Below are 17755 nucleotides of genomic sequence, written 5' to 3' on the forward strand. Positions count from 1 at the left end.
ATTGAGTTTTACAGAGGAGATTTTGCTTAACCCAATAACACCATATTTAAATACCCAATAGACTGCTGTGAAATCAGATTTAATAGACAGGGTGAATCACATAAAAGCTGCGCAGCAACTATTGTGAAACAGAAATTGCTATTTATGGTGCAGTTTTCACACTGTCGATTGGTAGTCAGGGGGTCGCACTGTTAGCGAATAAACAGATTGTAATGACACTTAGAAAGTGCATTTTTTGTGCAAATGTATACTTTTTTAAGTGGAAAAATGCCTATTGACATTGCGCTGGTGCTGTTGTAGGTTTCCGCCTTCTGTTGAGGCCCGACGGTATCGTTTAGTTGGCATGGTTGTGGTTGTTTGTCTTCTTCTCGTGTTGACTGGGTGCCATTCAGTTTCGCAAGCGTTGCCTGTCCTACAGTGGCAGCAGCGGCGGTTATGATATGTAGTAACTGTGGCCCTATATTTGGGGCGACGTCGGACGTCGTTGTTTTCCGGGTCGTGTGAGGGGGCCAGTTCGGTTGGGTACGGAGGAGAAGCCAGGACCGCGCAGTGCAAAAACACGCTGGGACCGGTGCCGGTACGCATGGACTGCCAGATGGAAGGGCTGTGGTCACGAGGATGGACGACTTCGTCGTAAACCGGATCCAGCAAGCTTTAACATAAGTGCATTTCAATCCAAGTAGAGAAACCCTCACCATTGTGATATCCCGCGATTCTCCAGTGACTTGGGTTCGTGTTGCCTCTCCTAGTGCCGCAGAGGCGAAGAGCAGCGAGTGGAGTGGTTGGGGAAGGCCTATCTGATTAGCTCTCCTCCACTTCTTATTACTGTTTACTGTGTTCAACTTGTTACGATTTGTTAAGTTCAACCAGCGGTAATTTTTCTTGCCTGGTGGCCGCTAATGCCCCAGTTACCTGTCCTGCGGGGTTAGTGTATGTAACGGCAGCGTACGTTTCCTAGCCTTGTCGCTGCTGTCCGGTAATGCGTGTAATTTTGACAGCTTTCTTAATTGTAGGCCGGTTGGTGATTCCTCTACTCTGGTGGTAATGATTCCTTTCTCTTTCTGGGGGTTCTAAGGACAATATTCTGGACGTAATGCAGACCGCTGGTTCCGGCTTTGGCGTATTTTTCCATCGTTGCATTTGGTTTATCGGACGTCAGGTAGCTTCAGCAAGATTATCATTAGTCATTCGTTAGACTGCCATTTGTCCGAGTTACCATCCTGTGAAGTGAATGCAACTCTTATCTCGCTCGCAAAAGTGTTTGTTGCCGGGCCTTCTCAGAGGCCAATTCATGGAGCATCGTCTGGATCAGTTGCTTGTTTTTTTAATTAACTTTTGCTAATGTATTCCGGACCCCCCCCCCCCCCCCCCCCCCATGAACCATGGACCTTGCCGTTGGTGGGGAGGCTTGCATGCCTCAGCGATAGAGATAGCCGTACCGTAGGTGCTACCACAACGGATGGGTATCTGTTGAGAGGCCAGACAAACGTGTGGTTCCTGAAAAGGGGCAGCAGCCTTTTCAGTAGTTGCAGGGGCAACAGTCTGGATGATTGGCTGATCTGGCCTTGTAACACTAACCAAAACGGTCTTCCTGTGCTGGTACTGCGAACAGTTGAAAGCAAGGGGAAACTACAGCCGCAATTTTTCCCGAGGGAATGCAGCTTTACTGTATGATTAAATAATGATGGCGTCCTCTTGGGTAAAATATTCCGGAGGTAAAATAGTCCCCAATTCGGATCTCCGGGCGGGGACTATTCAGGGAGACACCATTAGCAGGAGAAAGAAAACTGGCATTCTACAGATCGGAGCGTGGAATGTCAGATCGCTTAATCGCATAGGTAGGTTAGAAAATTTAAAAACGGAGATGGATAGGTTAAAGTTAGATATAGTGGCAATTAGTGAAGTTCGGTGGTTGGAAGAACAAGATTTCTGGTCAGTTGAATAAAGGGTTACAAATACAAAATCAAATAGGGGTAATGCAGGAGCAGGTTTAATAATGAACAGGAAAATAGGAATGCGGGTAAGCTACTACAAACAGCATGGTGAAAGCATTATTGTGGCCAAGATAGATACGAAGCCCATGCCAACCACAGTAGTACAAGTTTATATGCCTACTGGCACTGCAGATGACATAGAGATTTATGAAATGTATGAAGAGATTAAAAAAAGAAATTATTCAGATAGTGAAGGGAGACGAAAATTTAATAGTTGTAGGTAACTGGATCTCGATAGTAGGAAAAGGAAGATAAGGAAACGTTGTAGGTGAATATGGATTGGGGGGGAGAAATGAAGGAGGAATCTGTCTGGTAGAATTTACACAGAGCATAACTTAATCATAGGTAACACTTGGTTCAAGAATCATGAAAGAAGGTTGTATACATGGAAGAAGCCTGGAGATACTAGAAGGTATCAGATAGATTATATAATGGTAAGACAGAGATTCAGGAACCAGGTTTTAAACTGCAAGACACTTCCAGGGGCAGATGTGGACTCTGACCACAATCTATTGTTTACGAACTGTAGATTAAATCTGAAGAAACTGCAAAAAAGTGGGAATTTGAGAAGATGGGACATAAATAAACTGAAAAACCAGAGGTTGTAGAGAGTTTCAGGGAGAGCATTAGGGAACGATTGACAAGAATGGGGGAAAGAAATACAGTAGAAGAAGAATGGGCAGCTTTGAGAGATGAAACAGCGAAGGTAGCAGATGATCAAGTAGGTATAAAGACGAGGGGTAATAGAAATACTTGGGTAACAAAAGAGATATTGAATTTAGTTGATGAAAGGAGAAAATACAAAATGCAGTAAAGGAAGCAGGCAAAAAGGAATAAAAACGTCTCAAAAATGAGATCGACAGGAAGTGCAAAGTGGCTAAGCAGGGATGGCTGGAGGACAAATGTAAGGATGTAGAGGCGCATATCATAGGGGTAAGATAGATACTGCCTACAGGAAAACTAAAGAGATCTTTGGAGAAAAGAGAACCACTTGCATAAATATCAAGAGCTCAGATGGAAACCCAGTTCTAAGCAAAGAAGGAAAAGCAGAAAGGTGGAAGGAGTATATAGTGGGTCTGTACAAGGGCGATGTCCCTGAGGACAATATTATACAAATGGAAGCAAAGGGCCTGGAAGAGCAGCTGAACGGAATGGACAGTGTCTTAAAAGGAGGATTTATGATGAACATCAACAAAAGCAAAACGGAGATCATGGAATGTAGTCGAATTAAATCGGGTGATGCTGTGGGAATTAGATTAGGAAATAAGACTCTTTATGAGTTTTTGGGGAGCAAAATAACTGATGATAGTCGAAGTAGAGAGGATATAAGATGTAAACTGGAAATGGCAAGGAAAGCGTTTCTCAGTGAGAGAAATTTGTTTAACATCGAGTATAAATTTAAGTGTCAGGATGTCGTTTCTGAAAGTATTTGTATGGAGTGAAACATGGACGATAAATAGTTTGGACAGGAAGACAATAGATGTTTCGGAAATGTGGTGCTACCGAAGAATGCTGTAGAGTAGATGGGTAAATCACATAACAAGTGAGGCGGTATTGAATAGAATGGGAGAGAAGAGAAATTTGTGGAACAATTTGCCTAGGAGAAGGAATCGGTTGGTAGGGCATATTCTGAGGCATCAAGGGATCACCAATTTAGCATTGGAGGGCAGCGTGGAGGCTAAAAATCGTAGAAGAAGACTAAGAGATGAATACACTAAACAGATTCAGAAGGATGTAGGTTGCAGTAGGTACTGGGAGATGAAGAAGCTTGCACAGGATAGAGTAGCATGGAGAGCTGCATCAAACCAGTCTGAGGACTGTAGACCACAACAACATTGTACTTGCTGTTTTACAGCAGGTTTCAAACTTTTTTTTAAATTGTTGCTTTTCCTGGAGTGTAAGGCCTTCTGCCGTGATTGTGGTCATTTGCCTTAAAATTCTAATTTGGTATTTGTATTTTAGCAGTAAGCCTTAAAACATTATTTACTGCCATTCCTGGCGTGTAAGGCGTACTGCCCAGAAGCAAGTGGCTTGATTATAAAACATTATCTGTTGTATCTGTTTTTAATGGTGATTTGCTAAATTGTAACTCGCTGAAAACACTATTACACTACTGGCCATTAAAATTGCTGCACCAAGAAGAAATGCAGATGATAAACGGGTATTCATTAGACAAATATGTTATACTAGAACTGACATGTGATTACATTTTCACTCAATTTGGGTGCATAAATCCTGAGAAATCAGAACCCTCAACAACCACCTCTGGCCGTAATAACGGCTTGATACGCATGGGCATTGAGTCAAACAAAGCTTGGATGGCGTGTACAGGTGCAGCTGCCCATGCAGCTTCAACACGATATCGCAGTTCAGCAAGAGTAGTAACTGGCGTATTGTGACGAGCCAGTTGCTCGGCCACCACTGACAAGACGTTTTCAATTCGTGAGAGATCTGGAGAATGTGCTGGCCAGGGGCAGCAGTCGAAAATTTTCTGTATCCAGAAAGCCCCGTGCAGGGACTGCAACATGCGGTCGTGCATTATAATGCTGAAATATAGGGTGTCGCAGGGATCGAATGAAGGGTGGAGGCACGGGACGTAATACATATGAAATGTAACGTCCACTGTTCAGAGTGCCGTCAATGGGAACAAGAGGTGTCCGAGACGTGTAACCAATGGCACCCCATACCATCACGCAGGTGCTACGCCAGTATGGCGATGACGAATACACGCTTCCAATGTGCGTTCACCGCGATGTCACCAAACACGGATGCGACCATCATGATGCTGTAAACAGAACCTGGGTTTATCGAAAAAAATGATGTTTTGCCATTCGTGCATCCAGGTTCATCGTTGAGTACACAATCGCAAGCACTCCTGTCTGTGATGCAGGGTCAAGGGTAACAGCAGCCATGGTCTCCGAGCTGATAGTCCATGCTACTGCAAACGTCGTCGAACTGTTCGTGCAGATGGTTGTTGTCTTGCAAACGTCCCCATCTGTTGAATCAGGTATCGAGATGTGGCTGTACGATCCGTTACAGCCATGCGGATAAGATGCCTGTCATTTCGACTGCTAATGATACGAGGCCGTTGGGATCCAGCACGGCGTTCCGTATTACCCTCCTGAACCCACCGATTCCATATTCTGCTAACAGTCATTGGATCTCGACCAACGCGAGCAGCAATGTCGCGATACGATAAACCGTAATCGCGATAGGCTCTAATCCGACCTTTATCAAAGTCGGAAACGTGACGGTAGGCATTTCTCCTCCTTACACGAGGCATCACAACAACGTTTCACCAGGCATCGCCGGTCAACTGCTGTTTGTGTATGAGAAATCGGTTGGAAACTTTCGTCACGTCAACACGTTGTGGGTGTCGCCACCGGCGCCAACCTTGTGTGAAAGCTCTGAAAAGCTAATCATTTGCATATCACAGCATCTTCTTCCTGTCGGTTAAATTTCGCGTCTGTAGCACGTCATCTTCGTGGTGTAGTGTATTTACACTTTTGTTTATTCCTTCGTTAATAACGTGTGGAATTTTTTATTTGTTGTTGAGTCTGGAATTGCTGGTTTAAAATAAATTGTGTCTAATTGTAAAAGGTAACCAACAGTAACTGATTACGGACCCGTCCACAATCGTAACGGAATCCTGTCTTCCGTTGACTACCACCAGATTTCAGCTGGTAGCAGAGCGTGCTTACGCTTGTGATATCGCCATTTCAGTTACTATTGGATTGGTTTGTTAAAGTCTGTTAGTGTTGTACGATTTCCGCCTTTGGTATTGTGTTCTGTTTCAAATTATGAACTCTGTAATGGCACTTAGGCAGTGCTACGGGATCGGCCTATTGAGGAAGGACCACCTCACTTATGAGTTGGTGATAAGACGCCAGTCTATTGAGGGTAGTATCCTAGAGTTAGCAGCCCGCTTGCATGCTATCGTTCTCCAGCCGGTTGACGCCACGCTGGATGTTGTGGGTGAGACAAAGACAGACACTGAGTTTTTGTTTAAAGCTGTTAGGAGTGTTGAGGACAACATCGGCTTTTTAAGGGTCACTCAGCGTATTGGCAGTCTGTTAGACAGGGTGCGGGCACAGTTGATACATTTAACCAGCCGGATATCTCATTTAAAGGCATTAAAGATAAAGGATTGTGATAAGGATTCAGCCGCTGAATTGGAGTCCTTGGTTAATAAATTGCAGCTTAAGGTCACATGTTTAGATCTTGATGGGAAGAGGACGGGGGAGCAGGATTCGTTATCTTCCGGGCGGTGCTCTAGCGAGCCCGGGAATAATGCCGTTATGTCCTCCGACGGGTTAGCCGGGGTGTTTGCTAAATTGCCTAATCCCCTGGTGCATCTGTTTAGAGACATGACGGAATCAGCTATAGACCGACTCGAGCAAATTGACAAGTTGGTTCGCTTTTAGCAAGACGCTGATGCGTTTGAAGTTTTGCATCAGGTAATTTTGTAGAGGCGAGTTGAGGACTCTGGTATGCAGGGCTATGGCAGAAGGGTTTTCATTGCAGCAGTTGAGGGAACTTGTGATCAGCGAAATATTGACCACGGGAGTTCGTAAACAACTCGAGTGTCGCTATATTTGGCAGATGCAGCAAGATATGAAGGAGTTGCATCAATACGTGGAAAGAGTTAAGACGGTCTGTTTGGCCTTGTTAGTCGACTTGCCAGAATGGGAGTCAGTTTCAATTGTCCTGAGAGGAATGTTAGGGCCGGATATGTCACATTTTGTTTTTCGTGGTCGTCCCTCCTCTTGGGAAGAACTTCGCCATTGTAGCGATATCCGCGTTGCCGCTCCCGGACGGGTTGCCAATGGACAGGTGTTGCCTCTGCATGGTTTGGTTTGAGGGAGTATCTCGGTTGGGGATTTGTTGTGGCTCTTGTCTTTGGCCTTGGTTAAGGAGCTGCCGGTCGATTTGATTTGGGGATGTGATTTTATCGGTAGAACTGGTCTTGTCTTTGATTATTCGGGGTACACCTTTTCCTTTAAGTTCGCTTCTGGTCAGAAATTTGTGTTCTGTAAGTGTATTAAACGTAAGGTGCATCGAGATGCGGGAATGCTGGCTGTTGATGCTAAGGTTAGTGAGTTTGATCTCACCCATCTTTCTTCCCAGCAGGCCTCTGAACTAGGGGGTTTGTTGGAGAGGTTCCCAGAGATTCTCTGTGATAGACTGGGGATTAATAATGTTCTTGACTACCATATTCGTCTGTCTGACCACACTCCCGTCAGGCAGTACCCATATTGTCTCTCACCGCCTAAGATGAAGATACTAAGGGGAAAGATCTCCAAAATGCTTGAGCAGGGAGTTATTAGGCCTTCTACATCCACTTATGCCTTCCCTACATTCCTCATCCCTAAGGATCAGGGGCGGGACATTCGGCCTGTTGTTGACTACCGTCACCTAAATAAGAAGGATTCCCTCGAATCGGTTCCTTTACCTAATCTTCATAACTTTTTTACTTGGTTTGCTGGGGTAATTGGTTTACTGTGCTCGACCTGAATCAAGCCTGTTATCAGATTCACTTAGCCGAAGAATGTAAACACGTTACAGCATTCTGTACTGATTGGAATCTGTTTGAGTTTAATAGGGTCCCCTTTGGTTTGGCTACTGGCGCGGCCGTCCTTACCCGATTGCTGGATAATATTCTTGGAGACTTGAAATTAGTCTGTGTTTTCAATTACATGGACGATATGGTAATTTATAGTTGTTCGTTTCAAGAGCATTTGGAACATATCCAGCAAGTTTTTGCTAGATTTCAGCGGCCTGGTTTGACTGTTAAACCCAATAAGGTGACGTTAGCCAGGCAGCAGGTATTCTCCTTAGGTCACCAGGCGAGAGTATTCGCATTGATCTGGAACGGACTAAGGCTCTGAGAGCCCTTCCGCCGCCGACTGATAAGCGAGGGATTGCTAAGTTCATGGGAATGGTGAATTATTTTAGCGGTTTGTTCCTAATTTTGCCCAGCTGGCGGCTCCTTTAAATGAACTGCGCCGAAAAGGGGTGCATTTTGAGTGGGGACCTGCTCAAGAGCCGCGTTTGACCACATTAAGGCGGCCATAGCAAATCTTCCGCTGCCTGATTTTAATAAGAAATTTATTGTCCAAACCGACGCATCTATTGCGGGAATTTGGCAGTCCACCTCCAGGATTTCGAGGGTCAAAGGCAACCACTAGCATATGAGTCTCGTCGATTAACCAGCGCCGAGCTTAAATATTCAGTTTACGAATGTGAGGCAATGGCTTTTTTCGCGCTGGATAGGTACTGGTTTTAGCTCGAACATAGAGTATTTCAGGTAGAGAGTAGCAATCAAGTCTTTTAAGCTGGGTGCTAGCCAGGCCGCGTAAATCTGGCTGTATTGCGAGGTGAGCGACACGCATTTCGGCGTTTCTGTTCAAGGTGAAGCACATTAGAGGCACTGAGAATGTGATCGCGGACGTCATCAGCCGTATGTTTACTGAAAAACCATGTCGTGAGGGCGCCCAAGAAGATTGGGAAGGCAATCTTAGTTGTGTCGTGTTAGGCGGTATTCCTCATTTGTTTAGTGACATTGCCGACCATCAGGGTCAGGACCCCACTTGGGGACCCATTAAGAAACGGCTTTCGGCAGGGGAGCGTTTGGATGAATACATTATCAGGAAAGGCATTTTGTGTAAAAGGTGGGACGTACCAAGGAGGTTAAGATCTGTCTACCAGGCACCCTAGTACGCCCCGTTTTCCATTATTTTCACAACACGTTGATTGGCGATCATTTAGGAACCTATATGACCTTGTAGAAGATTAGGGAGCATCTGACTTGGCCGTCTATTGATCGAGACGTTAGAGAAATGGTTTCTTGGTGTCTGTTGTGTCGTGTGGACAAACCGTAAAACGCTCTTTAACAGGGGTTCCTTAGTTCTGAGCGTGAATCTTGCCCCACGGCAAACTCTATATCGATTATATGGGGCTCTTGCCTCGCACCAAAAGAGACCATCGGTATTTATTAGTTACTATTGACGCGTTTTAGAGGTTTACCGGGATTCTTCCGAGTCGTAATGTGACTGCTGCCACCACCAACGCGCATTTAACTAACGTATTTAGTGTTTTTGGACCTCCTAAGCAAATGGCTCTATGCTACTTAACTTCTGAGGTCATCAGTCGCCTAGAACTTAGAACTAATTAAACCTAACTAACCTAAGGACATCACACACATCCATACCCGAGGCAGGAGTCGAACCTGCGACCGTAGCGGTCGCTCGGTTCCAGACTGTAGTGCTCAGAACCGCACGACCACTCCGGCCGGCTCTCTTAAGCAAATCGTTAGTGATAATGCGACGGCCTTTCTTTCGGCTCTCTTCAAGGCCTTCTGTTTTCAAAGCGGTGTTAAGCATCTAACTACCACCTCGTATTATCCGCAGAGGTAGTTTGCGGAAAGGGTCAATCGTAACCTTAAATCCGCACTGATTATCTTTCATTAGAAGTCTCCCAGAAAGTGGGATTCTAGTCAGCCTTGTCTTAGCTTTGCCTTCAATACCTCCAGCCATGAAGCTTCGAAGGCTACTCCGGTTTCCTTGATGTTTGCTTATCCAGTTAATTCCCCCCATTCGAACATATGGGGAATTCAAGATCTAATTTCTGTGGAGATCACACCTCAGGTCGTCAAAGAAAACTGGAATCGTGCGAGGTGCAATATTCTCAGGGTCCAAAACAGACAAGCTGGTCGTTACAACCGAAATCGATGAGCCTTCAGGTGTAAGCCGGGAGATCAGGTGTATGCCCATAATTTCCCCGGGAGGGAGGTGCGTGTTGGCAACCTTGGTAAGTTTACCCCCCATGTTCTGGGTCCGTGTACGATTATGCGGATTTTAAGCCCAGTTAATCTTACGGTTAAGGACAACCATAACGGTAAGGAAATTAAGTTTGGTTAGGTCGCTAGTTGGGTTTGTCCTTGGGTTTGTCCTTGAGATGTGGATGTTGAGCAGTGCTGCGGCTCGCGTTGGTGCTGTATGTAGGTTTCCGCCCTCTGGTGGAGATCAGACGGTATCGTTTGGTTGGCATAGTTGCGGTTGTTTGTCTTCTTCTCGTCTTGACTGGCGCCATTGGGTTTTGCAAGCGTTGCCTGTCCTCTAGTGGCAGCAGCGGCGGTTATCGATATGTAGTAACTATTGCCCTATCTTTTGGGCGACGTCGTTGTTTTCCGGGTCGTGTGAGAGGGCCAGTTCGGTTGGGTACGGAGGAGAAGCCAGGACCGCGCAGTGTGGAAACATGCCGGGACTGCTGCCGGTACGCATGGACTGCCAGATGGAAGTGCTGTGGTCACGAGGATGGACGACTTCGTCGTAAACCGGACCCAGCAAGCTTTAACATAAGTGCATTTCAATCCAAGTAGAGAAACCTCCACCATTGTGATACCCCGCGATTCTCCAGTCACTTGGGTCCGTGTTGCTGCTCCTAGTGCTGCAGAGGCGAAGAGCAGCGAGTGGAGTGGTTGGGGAAGGCCTATCTGATTAGCTCTCCTCCACTTCTTATTACTGTTTACTGTGTTCAACTTGTTACGATTTGTTAAGTTCAACCAGCGGTAATTTTTCTTGCCTGGTGGCCGCTAATGCCCCAGTTACCTGTCCTGCGGGATTAGTGTATGTAACGGTAGTGTACGTTTCCTCGCCTTGTCGCTGCTGTCCAGTAATGCGTGTAATTTTGACAGCTTTCTTGACTGTAGGCCGGTTGGTCATTCCTCTACTCTGGTGGTAATGATTCCTTTCTCTTTCTGGGGGTTCTAAGGACAATATTCTGGACGTAATGCAGACCGCTGGTTCCGGCTTTGGCGTATTTTTCCATCGCTGCATTTGGTTTATCGGACGTCAGGTAGCTTCAGCAAGATTATCATTAGTCATTCGTTAGACTGCCATTTGTCCGAGTTACCATCTTGTGAAGTGAATGCAACTCTTATCTCGCTCGCAAAAGTGTTTGTTACCAGACCTTCTGAGAGGTCAGTTCCTGGAGCACCATCTGGATCAGTTGCTTTTTTTTTAATTAACCTTTGATATTATATTTGCTGTTTTACAGCAGGTTTCAAATTTTTTTTTATATTATTGCCGTTCCTGGCGTGTAAGGCCTTCGGCCGTGATGGTGGTCATTTGCCTTAAAATTCTAATTTGATATTTGTATTTTAGCAGTAAGCCTTAAAACCTTATTTACTGCCATTCCTGGCGTCTGATCCCGTCTGCTGTGTTTGTGGCGACTTGCCTTTAATATTTCAGTACCAGTAATTTGTAAGTTGCAGCGAGTTTTAAACAGTTCTTAATTTGCTGCCATTCCTGGCATGTAAGGCGTTCTGCCCAGAACACAGTGGCTCGCTTTTAAAATATTGGCCGGCCGTTGTGGCCGAACGGTTCTAGGCGCTTCAGTCCGGAACCACGCTGCTGCTACGGTCGCAGGTTCGTATCCTGCCTCGGACATGGATGTGTGTGATGTCCTTAGGTTAGTTAGGTTTATGTAGTTCTAAATCCAGGGGACTGATGACCTCAGATGTTAAGTCTTATAGTGCTTAGAGCCACTTGAACCATTTCAGCCAAAATCTCATTTCGATATCTCAACCCGTCTATGAGATACAAGGAATATTGTGGATATTTGTCTCTGGCGCTGTTGCTGGCACAGCGGGATCGCAAATGAGTGTGCTACGTCAGATCAATTTTCTCGGGAGAGATGACAGACGGATACCTCCATCCAAATCAGAAGAAAAGTTCAATAATGCTGCTAAATTTCATATGCAGCAATATATTATGTAATGTGCACCAAACACAAAATCACAGCGTCCCCTACCCAGATTTTCATTGCTAACTTTTTCGAATTTTGCGCACTCCCTTACATCCAAGGAAATATCACAATAACTATGGCCACATCATAATCAGCCCGACATATAAAGCTACAAGTAAAGCAAAAATGAAATTTTTTACCGAATAGTTCCTGTAAAATCCCTTAAGAGGGATTGCAGGGCGTGCGCCTCGATTCTGTAATCACAGACTGGCCATAGGTGACAAGACAGTGTCTCCCTCCCCTTCCCAACCAACAAATGAACTCGTCCAGCGCTTTGCACGAAAGCTGGTCGTTGCGCATCGGCCATCGTGTCCTGTGTGGACTTTTTACGACTCGAGACCTTACGGAAAGAAGCTTAGAAAGAAGTGCAGTGATCGGAGTGGGATCGGTCAAGTGAAACAAGTGGGCGTGAATCGGTGTGAAATGGTACAAGCAGAGCTGAAATGATACATTGTCAGTTAATCACTCACGATGTTGTAAATAATATGCAGTGCAAGTGGAGAAGAAATAAGAGGTATGGGAGGTCGACAGTGTGCATTTTGCATTTCGTACGGGCACAAGTCGCATGAGTGGCACTTGCAATTAAAAGGACTATGACATATTTATGAACAGTGATTCATTCAATAATTTGTACTGTTTGTGTTAAAATACTACATTTGTGTTGGGCTAGCAGCAATGATGAATGTGATAATTAACCGTGAAATTTTCTGTGTTTTGGCACTGCGTAATTGCAACATTTACAAAAGTCGCAGTATTACATCCAGCACATATTTTGATCTGTTGTTGGGCATATGGACACTGAGGCTCTTGTTTTTTATACGTCTGAGGAGCTGCCGGAAGACAGTGCAGGGGCTACAATGCAGCGCAGTTCCCACTCCCACCTGGCCAGTTCCGCTGTAACTAGGCGAGGGTGGAGAGCAGGGCCAGCACATCTGTGCTTCCGCAGTGCTGTCTCCATTACGACGTGTGTGCAGAAGGGCTGCATGCAGGTTGGTGACATTCAGATATGATACAAAAAATGGTTCAAATGGCTTATGCGACTTAACTTCTGAGGTCATCAGCCGCCTAGAACTTAGAACTAATTAAACCTAACTAACCTAAGGACATCACACACATCCATGCCCGAGGCAGGATTCGAACCTGCGACCGCAGCGGTCGCTCGGTTCCAGACTGTAGCGCCTAGAACCGCACAGCCACTCCGGCCGGCTGGTACAGTTGCTCATGCAGCTTCAACACGATACCACAGTCCATCAAGAGTAGTGACTGGCGTATTGTGACGAGCCAGTTGCTCGGCCACCATTGACCAGACGTTTTCAATTCGTGAGAGATCTGGAGAATGTGCTGGCCAGGGCAGCAGTGGAACATTTTCTGTATCCAGAAGCCCTGCACAGGGACTGCAACATGCGGTCGTGCATTATACTGCTGAAATGTAGGGTTTCGCAGGGATCGAATGAAGGGTAGAGCCACGGGTCGTAACACATCTGAAATGTAACGGCCACTGTTCAATGTGCCGTCAATGCGAACAAGAGGTGGCCGAGACATGTAACCAATAGCACCCCATACCATCACGGCAGGTGATACGCCAGTATGGCGATGACGAATACACGCTTCCAATGTGAGTTCACCGCGATGTCACTAAACACGGATGCGAACATCATGATGTTGTAAACAGAACCTGGATTCATCGGAAAAAATGACGTTTTGTCATTCGTGCATCCAGGTTCATTGTTGAGTACACAATCGCAGGCACTCCTGTCTGTGATGCAGCGTCAAGGGTAACAGCAGCCATGGTCTCCGAGCTGAAAGTGCATGCTACTGCAAACGTCGTCGAACTGTTCGTACAGATGGTTGTTGTCTTGCAAACGTCCCCATCTGTTGACTCAGGGATCGAGACGTGGCTGCACGATCCGTTACAGCCATGCGGATAAGATGCCTGTCATGTCGACTGCTAATGATGCGAGGCCGTTGGGATCCAGCACGGCGTTCCGTATTACCCTCCTGAACCCACCGATTCCATATTCTGCTAACAGTCATTGGATCTCGACCAAAGCGAGACACAATGTCGCGATACGATAAACCGTAATCGCGATAGGCTCTAATCCGACCTTTTTCCTCCTTAGACGAGGCATCACAACAACATCTCACCAAGCAACGCCGTTCAACTGCTGTTTGTGTATCAGAAATCGGTTGGATACTTTCTTCATCTCAGCACGTTGTGGGTGTCGCTACTGGCGCCAACCTTGTGTGAAAGCTCTGAAAAGCTAATCATTTGCATATCACAGCATCTTCTTCCTGTCGGTTAAATTTCGCGTCTGTAGCACGTCATCTTCGTGGTGTAGCAATTTTAATGGCCGCTAGTGTATTTTTTACCAAATAGTTTCCTCAAAATCGAATGAGAAAGACATCACAGTTGAGAACAAGAGCGAATCCGAAAATAGTGTATTTATATTTTTATGTGAAAACAAAGTTTTGCGTTGGACGATCAGTACCTCAGTGGTGGTGGGTACACAGATGGAGGGCGAAGCTTGACACATCTTGTGCAGCCTATTTACTTCTATCATCTGTGGCTACAATCGACTTTCAACGTACCCATCTAGTGTCTGCCGTCTGGCGTTATGAATCAGCTAATTTGTCCATCTGTCATTGAGTATTTGTATTGCTAAAACTGTTGCGTGGTTAACTAATACGCCATATACGTTTATTTTGTGAGTGTATTGTTCCACAAAAATGTCCTAAAATTTGTATTAATTATATTTATTATTTTTTCAACCGCAGATACCACATTTTCTGCCTGTGTTTCATTACTTACACAAAAATAAACCTTTATTTCTGTGTGTTAAGATAACAAATATACTTAAACAATTATTTCTAGTATATATGGTGACAGCATGTTGTTTGCTCTTGAGATATAAATATTTTCCACTTTTGCCTCTCTTACTATATACGTAGCAATACGCGGTAATTATTATTCTTGATTCCTTATAAAATGCTGAGAAGCAATAATATTCGTTTGATTAGTCTGATCAGTAGTGGAATACAAAATATCATTGATGTCACAATTTCTGATGTTATGGAAATGTAGTATTGAAGTATGTTATACTGTGGTAAGAAGTATTTTCAGTAACTTAACGATTTGCTAATGGAACTTCTTTTGCGTAAAATCATTGCACGTAATTTACATAGATTTACATTACTAATCATTAACAACAGTATGATTAGTATGAGATACATGCCGGAAAGGAATTTTTATATTTTCTTCTAACCATTCTCGCAATAAGACAAAGTTGATTTCTTTGTATGTTGATTACCATCTAATTAGATACATAAACAAAATGTAAAGTTCATAATTTTCAGCGAAGGGACGAGAGAGTGCGAATGTACATGATGTTTCTGCTGGATTGGAATGTGATAACTCAGAAAGGAGACATTGTTGGGTTGTTCATCGATTATTTGTTTGCTTGTGGGATTTCTATTTTATTCTCTATTGGTTATCAAAAAAACCAGCTTTCTCGCATTTTTGAAAAAAAATTTGTATGGGGAATATAAATGAACACTGACAGCTTTGATGTCACAGCGCACTGATACTGCACTCCTTCCTTAACTGCTCGCACCTGTTTCTCTGAAAACCAGTTTCTTGCTGTATAATGACAACAACGCCCCAGCGCTAGTGGTAATGCAAGGTCTTTGCATTAGAAGGAGAGTTAATGTTGAGCTTCCTTATGGAGTGGTCATGCGCTGCTATGCCCATATGAATAACGCGTAGAACTTGATAGAAAGTGAAATTAATAGTAAAAAGTGTTACTTCGGTTTGTATATCGGAAAATATTTTAGTTATTTAGCAGAAAGCTGCTTGGGATTAATCAAGAGATTTATGTTTGATACAGACCATGTCTGAGAATCAGTGACTGTCGTGGAGAAGCATATTGATAGTAGAACGAAAATGGAAAGGCCTTCATGATCAGTGATTACCTGATTAATTAATGAGGAAACGTAATGTAGCAATGGTTGCTTCAGTGTGAATGTTAAACAAAGATAACTGTTAAACAAGAGTGGCTAAGTGTAGATATTTTTAGGGAAGAGTGTTGTGTGCGAAAGGAATAACAAAATAAAATATTTTGAGTTATCCTGTTATCAATGCAAAGTGATATGTCCGAAAGAACAGACACTACACATTCATATAATTGCTACACCTCAGCGGGCTATGAATGTACTACCACCAGTGCGGGTGCACATTTATATTCGATCTCCAATGAGAATCCAAAATTAGTGAGCATGGAGGACATGGACAGGGACCATGGGAAAGTGGTGGCGCCAGGTGGGAGGGTGAGTCAGCTGAGGCGCGTACCGAGATAGCCCGCGCACTTTACCATTAACATTGTGTGTGTCTAGGTGGCATAGCGGCTAATGCAACTGTCTAATTGGCAGGAAATCCCGGGTTCGAGTCTCGGTTCGTTACACAGCTTCATTCGTCGCCGCTCACTACACAGAAAGTACCGATGCAGCTGATACCTTCAGTTCCATCCCTTTCCTTTTCTTCCTCTCCCCCTCTACCTTCAATTTACATAATACATATCACAGCTGCGGAATCTGCTTGGTGTCTGTTCTTTCAGACATAAAAGACTGCTTTTGCTTGAAAAGTTATTTTCCTGCCACATTGATGATCTTCGTGAAACTTTTTGTCATTTTTAAACCACACGTAATAAGTTAGATGTACATCATTGTGGTTGTTTGTAGCTTTACCAAAGAGAACAGAGAAACACAACTACCTGTGAGTTTTTCAGGCAGTTGAACATTACAGTCGTCAGCTTTATTCAGCATTCGATGGCTAGTACTATGGTCTGACAAAGGTACCCTTACCAGTGGCTTGGCACCTATGCCTATGTAACTTATAATAGGTACCATGTGCAGAGCATCTAGTAGAATAAGGTCTTTCTTTCTCTTTGCCACAAAGTAGGCAAATTTTCTTAGATGAATCGTAACATCTTTAGTGTAAGTTTTTTTTTTTTAATTTGTGAAAGAGTATTCTCATGGATTGTTGACCACACTACCGTGATTTGAATGCAATCGTTGTTTCATTTTATTGGGAAACATGCTTAAAAATGAACCCTGAGGTCGGTCTTCATTTCCAGCATTTAAAACCGGAATTCAAGAATCTGTCGTCCCATTTCCTACATTTCCGTCTGTTCGTCTCTTTACAATCACTTGATACATTTGAGATATCAGGTTTTGTAGTTGCATTTGATGATTTGTCCATGCTGACAGAGAAAAACAAATCACAAATGCAAACAACAATTTAAAACGAATGTATTCGACCAAAGTTGCCTTCAAAATTTCCTTGCTAAATAAAAACAAATGAGCTACATAGTAGGATTTAACTGCCATAGTAAAAGCACTTCATTGCCAGCCTGCTAGATATCAATACTAGCGCACACTTGTTCCTTTACTCATGAAGCAAATGAACGAAAGTATTGTTTTTATAAAACCACTTCGACACCCCTACTGAAAGGCCGCGATGGTCCTGGGAGCAGTAATTCACAGCTTGAGAACGCATTGGCAAGCTGAGCTTGTCTTACAATTTGGATGCCACGGCAACATGCAACTGCAGCTCCGTATTTTATGTGACTGGATTAATTAAGTAAGAAGAAGAGGAAGAACCACAAATTATACACTGGTCAGCAGTCGATGGAAGGTTGGGCACACTCACCAGCGCAGAAGTGGAAAATGACGTTGAGCACGGAGGGCGGCAGCAGCTTCTTGAGCTGCGTCGGTCTCTCACGGCTGTCACTCAGTTCTTCCAGCAGGGCGCGCACCTCCTCACCCACCAACGCCTGCATAGCAGCCCCGCTGAAGCCCAGAGAGCGCAAGTGGCGCATCACGAAGGCGCGCTGCTCCTGCCACAGCTTGCCGTCCACCAACGTTACTCCTGCACAGCCAACACACCTGCCAATCAGCTC

The 17755-nt window shown here is 44.5% G+C and overlaps 1 protein-coding gene across 1 annotated transcript in view; it reads right to left on the bottom strand.

Annotated features, from left to right (window-relative positions):
• Positions 1–17755, bottom strand: part of LOC124796252 (methyl farnesoate epoxidase-like) — a 312563-nt gene that overhangs the window by 189149 nt on the left and 105659 nt on the right. The window contains exon 3 of the mRNA XM_047260354.1: positions 17506–17724. Within this exon, the coding sequence (XP_047116310.1) occupies positions 17506–17724 (219 nt within the window). The remainder of the gene's footprint in view (positions 1–17505; positions 17725–17755) is intronic.

This window comes from Schistocerca piceifrons, chromosome 4 (genome assembly GCF_021461385.2).
Source record: "Schistocerca piceifrons isolate TAMUIC-IGC-003096 chromosome 4, iqSchPice1.1, whole genome shotgun sequence".
Taxonomy (NCBI): domain Eukaryota; kingdom Metazoa; phylum Arthropoda; class Insecta; order Orthoptera; family Acrididae; genus Schistocerca; species Schistocerca piceifrons.